Here is a 12,758-nt window from a genome sequence, read left to right as displayed (position 1 = left end):
GTCCTAAAAATAATAACATTGTCAAAATTATGTCGCAAGTCGTAGACTCGTGATTATCGGTCATGATCAAAAAATGATTTTCTTGTTTTTCACCAACACATAACAACTAAACGAAGGGCTTTTGGAGTGTTCATGCGTTCGTGTGAATTATCATATGTAAAAGGGTTTATAGATCGAAGTTATTACGAATCGAGTAAGGAACGAACATAAAAATGAAGAATCGCTCGAAATTGGCAAATTGCACGTTTGGTGTGTGTTTGTGTATTTTTGTTACGTTGTGCGTTTAAAAAGAGACCTAGGCTCTATTCAACTAGATCAACACGCATTGCACGTATTGCTTAAATTTTGGGGTATTATACAACTAAAATCAAATGTCTCAGATAAATGCTCGGTAACACGCATCACACAACGACTAACACGCAACGTGATGTGTGGTCAAAGGTCATATTTATAATTACAAAATTTTAAGGGCATATTATTAAACACTTTGAAATTTAGGGACATTTTGACTAATTTCCCCTAAAACAATTTGGGTATTTGAATTAAAGTAAATCAATGGGCTATGGAACTCTTAAAAAGATATCCATTTTATATATGGGCCATATGTACAAGAAAAGCCCAAAGTACAAAAGATGTTTCTGGAAGGTCTTTTCTGGAACACACATACTGGTTGTAGTTTAAGTTTATGAACGACCACTTCTCAACCTTCTGAAAAATTCCACACAAAACCTCTCACCTTTTTTTGCAGTCCACCGCATCAACAAATTGCTTTTTCAATTATTTATTCATTTATTTCACATAATAATAATAATTTTCAATTTTCAAGGTTTATAATTTTCTCCTTTTAATTCTGCGGCCGTACTCGATCTTCTTCATCTAGAGGTACGATCTCTGTTCCTATAATCCTTCAGATCTGATTTCGTTACCATTATCTTCTTATTGTTAGATTTAATTTTACTTACCATGTTTTTTATTTAATTTTATTATTTTTTAATTTACTGATTGTAGATTTAGTAGGTTATTATGTGTCTGAGTATTGTTGTAGCTAGACTAGATTATTATAAACGAAGATCGGAAGTTTTGGAATGTTATCATTGTGGTTGATGTATTTGTTAGGGTTTTTGGTTAAATCGGACTAATTAATTTGTAGAAATTAATTTTAATTACAGGTGCTTAATAGCATTTGATTTAAGATCAGTTAAAATTAATCGTTTAAATTGCTTACGATTCTCACATTTGAACTGCTTATATCTTGTGTTATACTAATTATTAAATTATTAAATTAAAACTGTGTTGGTAGTGTTTGGGGGTTTGAAAAAGGTTAAAGTTAGAAGGATATAGCTCATAGTTAATTAATGATGTAGTCGATATTACTTTTATAGCTTGAAGCTTGATAGTTTGATGTTGAATGATTTATTGCTTGCTTATAGAAACTAGAAACAATTTTAAAAAGCTGTTGAGATGAATAATGATACTGTCGATCAGTGATTATAAATCTGGCTGTGTGTTGCATCGGAAGTTTTTGAATGTTGTCATTGTGTTGCATCTATGTATGACTTTTCTCTTATTTTTGTTGTTCAGGTTGATTCTTGTGGTGAAGAATAACCTCATTGTTTAACGAGGTTCCTTATCCCAGCAAAGATGAGTGTGGTTGGATTCGATCTTGGTAATGAAAGTTGTGTCGTGGCAGTTGCCAGGCAAAGGGGTATTGATGTCGTTCTTAACGACGAGTCAAAGCGTGAGACTCCTGCTCTTGTTTGTTTTGGTGACAAACAACGTTTCCTTGGTACAGCTGGCGCTGCAACCAGTATGATGAACCCAAAGAACACTATATCACAGATTAAAAGGTTAATTGGGCGACCTTTTTCAGATCCTGAGTTGCAAAAGGATCTCAAGTCGTTGCCTTTTTCTGTAACCGAAGGACCTGATGGTTTCCCGTTGATCCATGCGCAGTATCTTGGGGAAAGAAAGTCGTTCACCCCAACTCAGGTTATGGGAATGGTGTTTTCAAATATGAAAACGATAGCTGAGAAGAATTTGAATGCAGCAGTTGTGGATTGTTGCATTGGGATACCTATTTATTTCACTGATCTTCAAAGGAGGGCTGTTTTGGATGCTGCTACTATTGCTGGGTTGCACCCTTTACGATTGATGCACGAAACAACTTCAACTGCTCTCGCATATGGAATATACAAGACTGATTTGCCTGAGAATGAGCAGCTTAATGTAGCTTTTGTTGACATTGGGCATGCTAGTATGCAGGTCTGCATAGCAGGCTTCAAGAAAGGCCAGCTGAAAGTTTTAGCTCATTCTTTTGACCGTTGCCTGGGAGGTAGGGATTTTGATGAGGTTTTGTTCCAGCATTTTGCTGAAAAGTTCAAGGCGGACTACAAAATTGACGTGTACCAAAATGCAAGGGCTTGCCTCAGGCTTCGTGCAGCATGTGAGAAGCTAAAGAAGGTACTCAGTGCAAATCCAGAAGCACCTATGAACATTGAATGTTTGATGGACGACAAGGATGTTAGAGGTTTTATAAAGAGGGATGAATTTGAACAAATCAGCACCCCAATATTGGAACGTGTAAAGAGACCTCTGGAGAAAGCTCTTTCAGAGGCCCAACTCACGGTTGATGATATTTATGCTGTGGAGGTTGTTGGTTCTGGTTCTAGGGTGCCCGCAGTAATCAAGATCTTGAGCGAATTCTTTGGGAAAGAGCCAAGGCGTACCATGAATGCAAGTGAGTGTGTTTCTAAAGGCTGTGCTTTGGAATGCGCTATTCTTAGTCCTACTTTTAAAGTTAGAGAGTTCCAGGTATGATCCAGGTTTCTTGTTAAATGGTTATGCATATTTTTGTGATCTGTGGGTGTCAAATCTTAATATATGTTGCTATTTGTTTTGTAGGTCCAAGAAAGCTTCCCCCTTTCGATTGCTTTGACGTGGAAAGGTACTGCTCAAGATTCTCAAAATGGAGGCGTGGAGAACATACAAAGCAGTACGGTTTTCCCCAAAGGAAATGGAATTCCCAGTGTAAAAGCTCTGACCTTTTACAGGGCTGGCACATTTACAGTCGACCTGCAGTATGCGGATGTTAGTGAACTGCAGGCGCAACCGAAAATCAGTACTTACACGGTAAAAGTTGCATAAAGGCTTGACCTTTTTAAGTAAGTTGTATGTCAGTTCTTTGAAATTTTCATGATTGCTTAAAGCTGTGGATGATGGTTTGCAGATTGGTCCCTTCCAATCAACAAAAGGCGAGCGTGCAAAGGTCAAGGTGAAGGCCCGTTTGAATTTACATGGAATAGTTTCTGTGGAGTCTGCACAGGTTGGTTTTTATGTAATCTCTTGTTAGTCGGACATTGGCCTTGTTGGTTATTTGGGTGCAAATCTTAAATCTTGATTTTTTTTAATTGCTTTCGAATTGAAGCTTATTGAGGAAGAGGAAATTGACGTTCCAGTGGCAAAAGAGACTACGAAGATGGATGTGGATAATGCTCCAGCTGATGTGCCAGCAAATGAAAGCGATATAAATATGCAGGACGCATCCGGTGGTGTCAATGGTGCTGCTGAAACTGGAGATGCTCCATCTCAGATGGAGACTGACACTAAGGTATGTGAAACACATCTTCTACTATTGTCTAACCCACGAGTTGCACGTTCTGCGTAATAACCTCTGAAATGGTGTCCTTATCTATTATTGGTTTTAGTTTTGATACCCGTTAGGATTTGTAGGACAGATCTGTAAAGCTGAAGTTATACTTGAGTTAACCTGAACCTTTATAGGTCTGGTTGGTTCCAGTAACAGAAAACCATTAGCTCTCTATCTGGTTCGGTACAGGTCTGATGGGTTTTAGTTCAATTTACTTGAATGAATCTACATTATTTGTTTGAGTCTGGTTAATGGCAGGACTAAATTAGTTCTAAAAGGGTACTAAACTGGTTCCATTCGGGCTAGTTCTTGAGTTCAATAGGTTTTGTGGTATTTTACTGTCGCACACTCTCGTGAATGACGTCTTTCTTTTTGTTGACACATTGATCTTTACCATCATGGTTAGCCGTGCTGCGTTTGAATGTTATGGAATGTAGTTTGAGATCCTTCATGGATGCAGAACAATAGTACTCCGTAGTAAATGTTTATTATTTTGCTATGAAGGTTGAAGCTCCTAAGAAGAAGGTCAAAAAAGCTAATATACCTATTTCAGAGGTGGTCTACGGGGCAATGCTAACTGCAGATGTGCAGAAAGCGGTGGAAAAAGAGTTTGAAATGGCCTTGCAAGACCGAGTTATGGAAGAAACCAAGGACAAAAAGAATGCCGTTGAAGCCTATGTCTATGATATGAGGAACAAGGTAATTATTTCATAAAATTTGTTATATATAATATAACTATATATAACTACTTGACATATTGACTCACATTTCTTCTGTTTTTCAGCTTTATGATAACTTGCATGACTTTGTTGCGGATTCAGAGAGAGAAGGATTTATTGCTAAACTTCAAGAAACAGAAGATTGGTTGTATGAGGATGGGGAAGACGAAACCAAAGGTGTTTATATTGCCAAGCTTGATGAACTCAAGAAGGTTTGCTTTATATACTTTTATCTTTTGTTTTTATTATTATAAATAAATACACTTCAAGGTGTCTATTTGACGCTGCTAAATTAATTGCAGCTAGGTGATCCAATAGAACACCGGTACAAGGAACACACTGATCGAGGATCAATTGTTGATCAACTGTTGAGTTTCGTTAATTGGTACAAACAGGCTGCTGCATCCGCTGATCCTAAGTATGAACACATCGACTTAAATGAGAAACAGAAGGTAATAATAATGATTCCAAAAGTTTTTATCCGTGTGTGTGTGTGTGTGTGTGTGTGTGTGTGTATGTAGGTATGTGTGTATGTATGTATTATGTTCTGACTTGGCTTATACCTATATATCAGGTATTGAATGAGTGCTCAGAAGTAGAAAATTGGTTGAGAGAGAAGAAGCAACTTCAAGACTCGATTCCTAAACATGCTGATCCGGTGCTTCTATCATCTGATATAAGAAAGAAATCAGAGGCCCTTGACAGGTACTATATTATAAGTTGTATGCTGATCAATATTTGGGTATTTGTAATGCTTAATTGGTTAACAAGTGATCTGATGAGGTTTTTCAAAAAATGTTTACAGGATCTGCAGGCCGATAATGACGAAACCAAAGCCAGCCCCGCCCAAGGCTGCTGCTCCCGAGACACCATCATCACCTGCACCAGCTGAGGCAGGTGACCAGCAGCAGCCTTCTCAAGGGTCGGAGAATGGCACTAATCCCGACGCCAGTAAGGAGAATTCTGATGCGCCGTCAGCTATGGAAACTGAGAACTCTGAGGCTGCTGCATAATTTGCAGATTTTAACAATGATTTTGTTTTAAAGATGTATTATTCAAATTAAATTTGGTGAGAGAGATATTAATTTGTTATGGCTTTATGTTTTTTCTTTTGTAAAAGATTATTATTATTATTATTTTTATAATATGTTGAGATTATGAAAACAGTTTTATGAAACCATCAAGGCGTTACACATACATCTTCTGCGTTTTTATGATTTGGACCCTTGAAAATCACCTGGCAAATATTCATTCCAGGATGATTAGAAGGATGAATGTAATAATAGGATGAAGAAGTATCACATGTACTTCTTACTACTATTACCTTCATCTCCCACCCATGGTGATTGCATACTACTGAAATCAAAAGGTAGAAGTCAATTAACCAGGCAGGATGGTTCGTGTGCTGTAAAATTTAACAACTGTCTACTTAGCTGTTGAGTATTTTTGGGTTCGGACCTTCATAGGTTCGCCCCTTGTTTCAACTATTTTATCTTTGTGATAAATTACTCACCGGTACCAAAAAATAGTTGACTTTTTGTTGGATTTAACATATATAAATGAATTATTTAATTTGTCAGAGAAGATCATTACAAGCCCTCTCCTAGAATCTTTAGTTTGACTAAGTGACTTCGTAACCGAAACTTGTGCCTTCTTAGAGTTAGTAACTTCGTACTGAAAATTGGAGAAAAAAGAGTTACAGAGGCATCGTCCATTCATATCTATTTTGGTTTTTTTGTATCATATTTTGATCTCCCTTTTCTTCGGTCCGGAATTCTCAAAAAATCCTTGACTCGAATGCAATGGGATTTACACACCAGGCGAATCTTTCGATCTGATAGTCGTCTTCTTTGTTCGATAAATGCGCAGTGGAAAGGGTTGCTTGGTCGCAGCTGCCCTTGGCGAGGAAGGAAAGGTCCATAGCATGTGTGGTTTTACCTCTTCAATAATCTTGTTATAAATATTATAAATAGTAACTAATAAAGTAATAAATTAATTGTTATACCAATTATTTAATTAAAATTTTTAATAATAAAGAGACATAATTGAAACTTTAATGATTTCTTTTTGTTATTTAGTGAACAATAATTTTGAGATAAATAAAAATAGTAAGGTGGACAGATTTTATGATACGGAGATTGTTATTTTGGGATTAGCTATTTTAGCATAATATAACTATAATGCTGTAGAAGATTGATTTAAGGAATTTAATTTCTGGTAATTTAGGTTAGAATCATCATTAGTCATCGGATGATTTTCAGTTTTTAGGAATAAAATGTTGGCTTAACAGTAAACTAATGATTCAAATTCTTCTCTGTTCTTGTTATGATCTCATGACAAGGAGTGATACTATATGTTACCTTTGTTAAAAACAATTTGTGTGTTCAAACCATCATTATCAAGAAATAGTGTGCCAAGTCACTGATTGTCTTCATCAATGGCAACACACAAAACTTCAACCTTCAAAATCATCCTCAAAAACTCATTCAAGCATAAACTACCATCTTCATATTTCCACAATCAAATACTCATCAAAAACACAAACCTGCATCCTAGAAAGGCGTAAGATCAACAATATTCAAAAGAGCATAATATTTAATCCAAATTAAGCATAAGTAAACTTATTTAGTGCAAACATTTCTAGGAACATTTTCATACCTCAAATAAGCTTCACCTCCACCATCATACTCTCCTCATCATCATCAAATTAAGGAATTGCCCAAAAGCTTCAATCATCATTTGCTTCACATCTTCCTATGGGGTTTCATATGCTGCGTCAATCCTGACCGATTGAGCAAAAGAGTTCCACCAAGTAAGAACACTGTCAAGAAGGGTGCATGTGGCAAATTTTACTCGATCTGTCTTAGCACAGTTACTGATTCTGAACACATACTCAAGTTTCTCAAACCAACGCAGCAATCCTACTGGTCCTTCTGTTCCTTTAAAATTTCGGGGTTTGCAGTTCATGAACCCATTGTATGAACATCCTTGTGAAATGTTCACTCCTTCGCCATTTACGTTTTGCATTTTTAGAACGAGAAAACAAGTCAAGTTTTTACACAAGACAAGTTTCCCAAAAAAAAATTGTTTTTAAGGCTTTGTGCATTCGCGATCATATGCTACTCACTCACACGCTATAAGGAAACTCCTCATACACCATCGTGCAATGCCTACCCGGTATGCTTTGGGTTAAACAGACTGGCTTACGGCATGCACCTTGTCACCACAACAGAACCCTAGAGAACCCCCCTCTTATCTCGAACTTGCACCGATTTTTCACAGATACAGGTCCGCAAACAACATGAGACTTTTTTCCACTCAACTACTAGTTGTAGCTCGGTGGCAATCCCTTTTATTTTCTTAACTTTTTATTTAACAAAAAATGTATTTCTTAACTTTTATTTAAGAAATCAATATTACCGAAAACCTAAAAAAACACGCTTCAATAATTCTTTCAAGTTTCATTTTTTTTGAACGGCGATTTTTTTTGCATCAGTAGATCATTTATTTCAACGACCCTCATCATTTGCATGTAACACACACGTTCGGCCGAAAATCCGAACCCGATCGACGGTACCAGGAAACACATCCATTCGGGCAGTGGTCCGGGTGGAGGTCCGTGAACGAATCCGGTAAAACCTCCCTATAGGGTCAATGTATACCACCATTATTGGTGTTTAATTGGTTTAAAGAAAATCATGTCATTCCTAAGGATCGAACAAATGACCTCTCCCTATCTCATGACACAAAGTACATGGGGGGAACCGTTGAGTTATGCCTGCAAGTTCCTCAAGTTTCATTTCTTGCATTCTTCAAAATCCCATTACTTCCAATCTATATATGCAGAGGTATTTTACATACAAGGAATCCTTACATAACGTAGTTGGTTTCATGAAACATAAGGTTAAAGTGTCTTTGTCAATTTACACGTTTGCCAACTATTTTTTACTCGATCGTAGAATTACACTCGTTATTAATTATTACAATAGGGCGTTTTACTGTCTTATTATTATTATTATTATTATTATTATTTTATTATTATAATAATAATAATAATTATTATTATTATTATTATTATTATTATTACTAATATATTTATATATATTTAATTAGAAAACGGATGAACAATAATTATCAATTGATTGGCAATTTCAATTTCCCGATATTTGGAGATAATAATTTAATAAGATCGATTAATATTCATAAGCTTTCTTGGATGTATGGCTTGATATGCTCTTATTAATCTAGAGGTTTGCGATTCGAATCTCGGTGGTGACACTTCCTTTTTGTTTGTTTCTTCTCTATTATTTTAAAGTTTATATTTTAAAGTTTATAATTGGACTCTTATGTAGAGAGAATACTTGAGCTTACGAAAATTAGTTTAATTGTATTGTTAGTTGCAATATGTTTCAATCCAATACTAACAAGATAGTAAATTTTGATCATATATTGTTTTATAAAAATAAAATTGTTTATAATATAATATTAATATTTACAATATATATATTTTCAGCACAAAATTTCATTCCTCGTCCCTGAAATTTACATCGATTTTGACTCCCTGTCTTTTTTCTTTTTTTTTTGTGCATTCTTCGTCCCTAAACTATCAAAAGAGTACATCCCTCGTCTTCCCGTCTACTTTATGTCAAAACTGGCCGTTTGTTCAAACATGTGAGGGTACTTTAGTCTTTTAATTTTATTTATTTTCTTTATTATTTAACTTATCCTTTCACCTTCATCCTTATCATCTCATGTTAATCATCCCCAAATTAAAAACTAAATTTATACTTCTATAAAATCAAGACCGAACCTATCTTCAACCCCCACCACCGCCACCATCTTCAACCACCGCCAACACCACAATCATCTTAACCCCCACCACCACCGCCATCTTCAACCACCGCCACACTCAAATCAATTAAAATGAAACACAAACTTACAAATTTATATAAATCAAAAAAATCACATGCTGAACAAACATGTGAAGAAAAGAATAAGATTCATACCAGATTTTACCAAACAAAGTATCACAACCATTAGATACATCGAAGTAAAAAAAACAAAATGACACATGTTCATTCTCTTTAAAGCTTTCAGATTTAACAACCAGATATCAAAAAACTTACTGAAAGGATTCAAGTTACATATGTACTGTGTCGAAAATCACCGCCGCCGTACCACCATCATCTTCCGCCACCACCGCCGCCAGAGCCACCACACTCTTCACCGAACAATCACTACGCTCTTCCAAAACATTATCAAGTACACCCCCAAATCACCCGGTACCGTTAACCCATAGTTCAACAAATCATCCGGGTCAAGATCTGAACTTGAATCAGAGGGTATTCGTAAAGTGAAAAAATAATGCGACCCATCTAATTTAACAGCGACGACAACGGTTCATTGTCGGAGCTGTATTATTTTAAAATCGCCGGGAGCAAGTTCGACACTTTTGTGTTTATCGATTAAATGAATGATTGACTTTGGGATCTTGATGATAATTTCTTCCGATGGTTCTAATGATGTTAATATGTTTGGATCGTAAGACTTATGATGAGTGTCATTGAGTAGGTTTTCATGGTCAAAATCAAGAGAAGGGTATAGAGATGGAGCAGATGGAGTGTATAGTGATGATGAATCTGGGTTTGATTATTAGTTGCAATGTTAGAACAATTTGGGGAAGAGGAATACAAGAGTGAATTGTGAAAAATTGGGGGTTTTTATGATAGAAGAACAAAAAACAATGACAAAAATACCCTTACATGACATGCACGTGATAAGGGGTAACGGCAGGTTTTGACAGAAAGTAGACGGGGGACGAGGGATGTACTCTTTTGATAGTTTAGGGACGAGGAATGCACAAAAAAAAGAAAAAGGACAGGGAGTCAAAATCGATGTAAAGTTTAGGGACGAGGAATGAAATTTTGTCTACTCAGTTGTATATAACTTTGACTATATATCATTGAAAGAAAGAAAAGTTGTAAATTCAGTTAAAAAAGACATCAACAAATAATTTTCATAGCTACGTTGTTTTATATTTGACGGTCAAATAATTAAAGTATCACGATGCTGCTCTTAAAATTACTAACTTTAAAAAATGTGTTTTTTTTATTATTATTTGAATTCACATTTTATTGTCTTCAAGCTTATCCGATTTATTTAAACTAGAAAAAATTTGGTCCGCGCGTTGCAGCGGAACATGTTAACGTTTTTTATAAAACTAATGTTGAATGAGAATTGATGAAAAAATACGAACAAAAAGAAAAAAGAGGTCAGAAGGACTCGAACCCAGGTCGTTTTGCTCACCAACTTATAAATTGAATAAAAATTCCGGTTCGAATGTACTTAGTTGGTTTTGTTCGTAAAATTATTTCGAGTTGAATGAGGGTAACAGAGAAACGTAACTCGCGTTGAGGAAAAAGATAAACCACGTCAAAGATTTGGGTGAGTTTTTATTTATGGGTATTGTATTAAATTAAAGCTTATATTTAACACCCCTATTTGAGGGTCTAAAGTTGTAAATTATTTTGTGAAGTTGCAAATGGAATATAAACTTGAGGGGGTGTAAGTGGAAGATGGGGGTTAAATTTGGATGTCGTTTGATACTCTTTAGGGGGTCTAAACGGCCAAAATTCGCATGCGTGGAAGATGGGGGTTAAATTTGGGTGTCGTTTGATACTCTTTAGGGGGTCTAAACCGCCAAAATTCGTATGCGTTTTAGTATTATAAGGTAATGATAAATTTTAGAGTCGTATTTATAACACAAAAACATGGATGAATGGTTAGACGCCTCACATGGCTACCGGATGGTGATGGATTTGAGTCACGAAAGTTTTTTTGCCCAGATTCTTTCTTTTTTCTTTTATAAAAAACGCCGAGCTCTTACATGGTCAATCACGCTTCGACCGCAGCGAAGCGCGGATAACCTTACAACTTGTTATTATTATTAAGAAATATTTAATCTAACTAATGTCCACAAACAGTTTAACAAAAAGGCGCATAGTCTGTGTTCTGAAAATATAATACAAGTGTTTCCAAAGATGTTATTATGATGAGTGAAGATTTCACCTCAATTATAAGTTTACATGATAAATCAACCATTCATAAAAAGTCGCAGAGTATTTTTTCTTGTATAAATCATTTTGTAACTTTCCTTTTTTTTTTTTTTTTTTATAAAATGTTTGTTAACTTATCATTTTTCTTTGTGAGACAAGAAGGAATTTGTTATAATAATAATAATAATATAGATATGGATAGTCAATTTTGGTGTATACATATAGTCAATTTTGGTACACAAAGTATGTATTTTTATATTGAGATTTTAGGCTATAAATACTCATGAATGCAAGCATTAAACTTGCACCATTTCTCACACTTACAAAGTGTTTCTTTCTTTCTCTCCATTATCATCTTTGTTCTTACACTTCATTATTAGTATTCTAAATCAAGAATCAAATCACTAAAGGTAGTTATAAGCCTACTGAATTATAACATCAAGAATCAAACCACTAAAGGTAGTTATAAGCCTACTGAATTATAACATCAAGAATCAAACCACTAAAGGTAGTTATAAGCCTACTGAATTATAACACGTTATCAGCACGATAATCTTAATACTAAATATGGTTGGCTCTGCCACCAAAATGATATATGGTCGGTTATACCACCAAAATGATATATGGTCGGTTATACCACCAAAATGATATATGGTCGGTTATACCACCAGAATGATATAGGTCGGTTATACCACCTGAAAAAATATATGGTCGACACTGTCGCCAAATTTTCATTTATGTTTACTAATATTTATATTTTTGTTATATAACATTTATTTATGATTGCTTACACATGGTCGACACTGTCATCTACTTATCATTTATGTTATATTAAATTTATGTTTAATGTTTATATACTTATGAATATAAATTGACTCTAATTTATCATGATGTTTATTTTAATTTTTGATAATAGAAAATGTCGAATCTGGAAAAGCTTAAATTTACTCCTTTAGAATCAACTGGAAACAACTACATGCCATGGGTTATAAAAGTAAAAATGCATCTTAAATCAATGGGCATTCTTGAAACCATAAATGAAAACAACACTTGTTCTGAAAAAGAACAAGCTACGGCATGTTGCTTTATTCATCAACATATTGATGAATGCTTACAAAATAATTATGTGACTGTAGAAGATCCCCATGTTTTATGGGAAGGTCTCAAAAGCAGATTCAATAATCAAAGAGAAATTTTACTTCCAGCTGCAATGGAACAATGGAGAACATTAAGGTTCCAAGACTTTAAGAAAGTAAATGAATACAGCTCAGCTCTGTATAATACATGTTCACAACTTAAATTCTGTGGACATGAAATTAGTGATGCAGACATGATGGA

General features: G+C 35.0%; 1 protein-coding gene across 1 annotated transcript; it reads left to right on the top strand.

Moving 5' to 3' along the window:
- Positions 1-713: 713 nt before the first annotated feature.
- On the top strand, positions 714-5,545 carry LOC139873249 (heat shock 70 kDa protein 15-like). The gene is made up of 10 exons (XM_071861183.1): positions 714-882; positions 1,582-2,811; positions 2,902-3,129; positions 3,227-3,322; positions 3,425-3,607; positions 4,151-4,345; positions 4,431-4,577; positions 4,668-4,817; positions 4,940-5,070; positions 5,171-5,545. Exons 2-10 carry the CDS (start codon positions 1,642-1,644, stop codon positions 5,376-5,378), a joined length of 2,508 nt encoding a protein of 835 aa, XP_071717284.1. The 5' UTR covers positions 714-882; positions 1,582-1,641; the 3' UTR covers positions 5,379-5,545.
- The last annotated feature ends 7,213 nt before the right edge of the window (positions 5,546-12,758 follow it).

Source organism: Rutidosis leptorrhynchoides, chromosome 10 (assembly GCF_046630445.1).
Source record: "Rutidosis leptorrhynchoides isolate AG116_Rl617_1_P2 chromosome 10, CSIRO_AGI_Rlap_v1, whole genome shotgun sequence".
NCBI lineage: Eukaryota > Viridiplantae > Streptophyta > Magnoliopsida > Asterales > Asteraceae > Rutidosis > Rutidosis leptorrhynchoides.
Note: the sequence above shows the minus strand (reverse complement) of the source record. Positions and strands in the feature narration are given on the sequence as shown.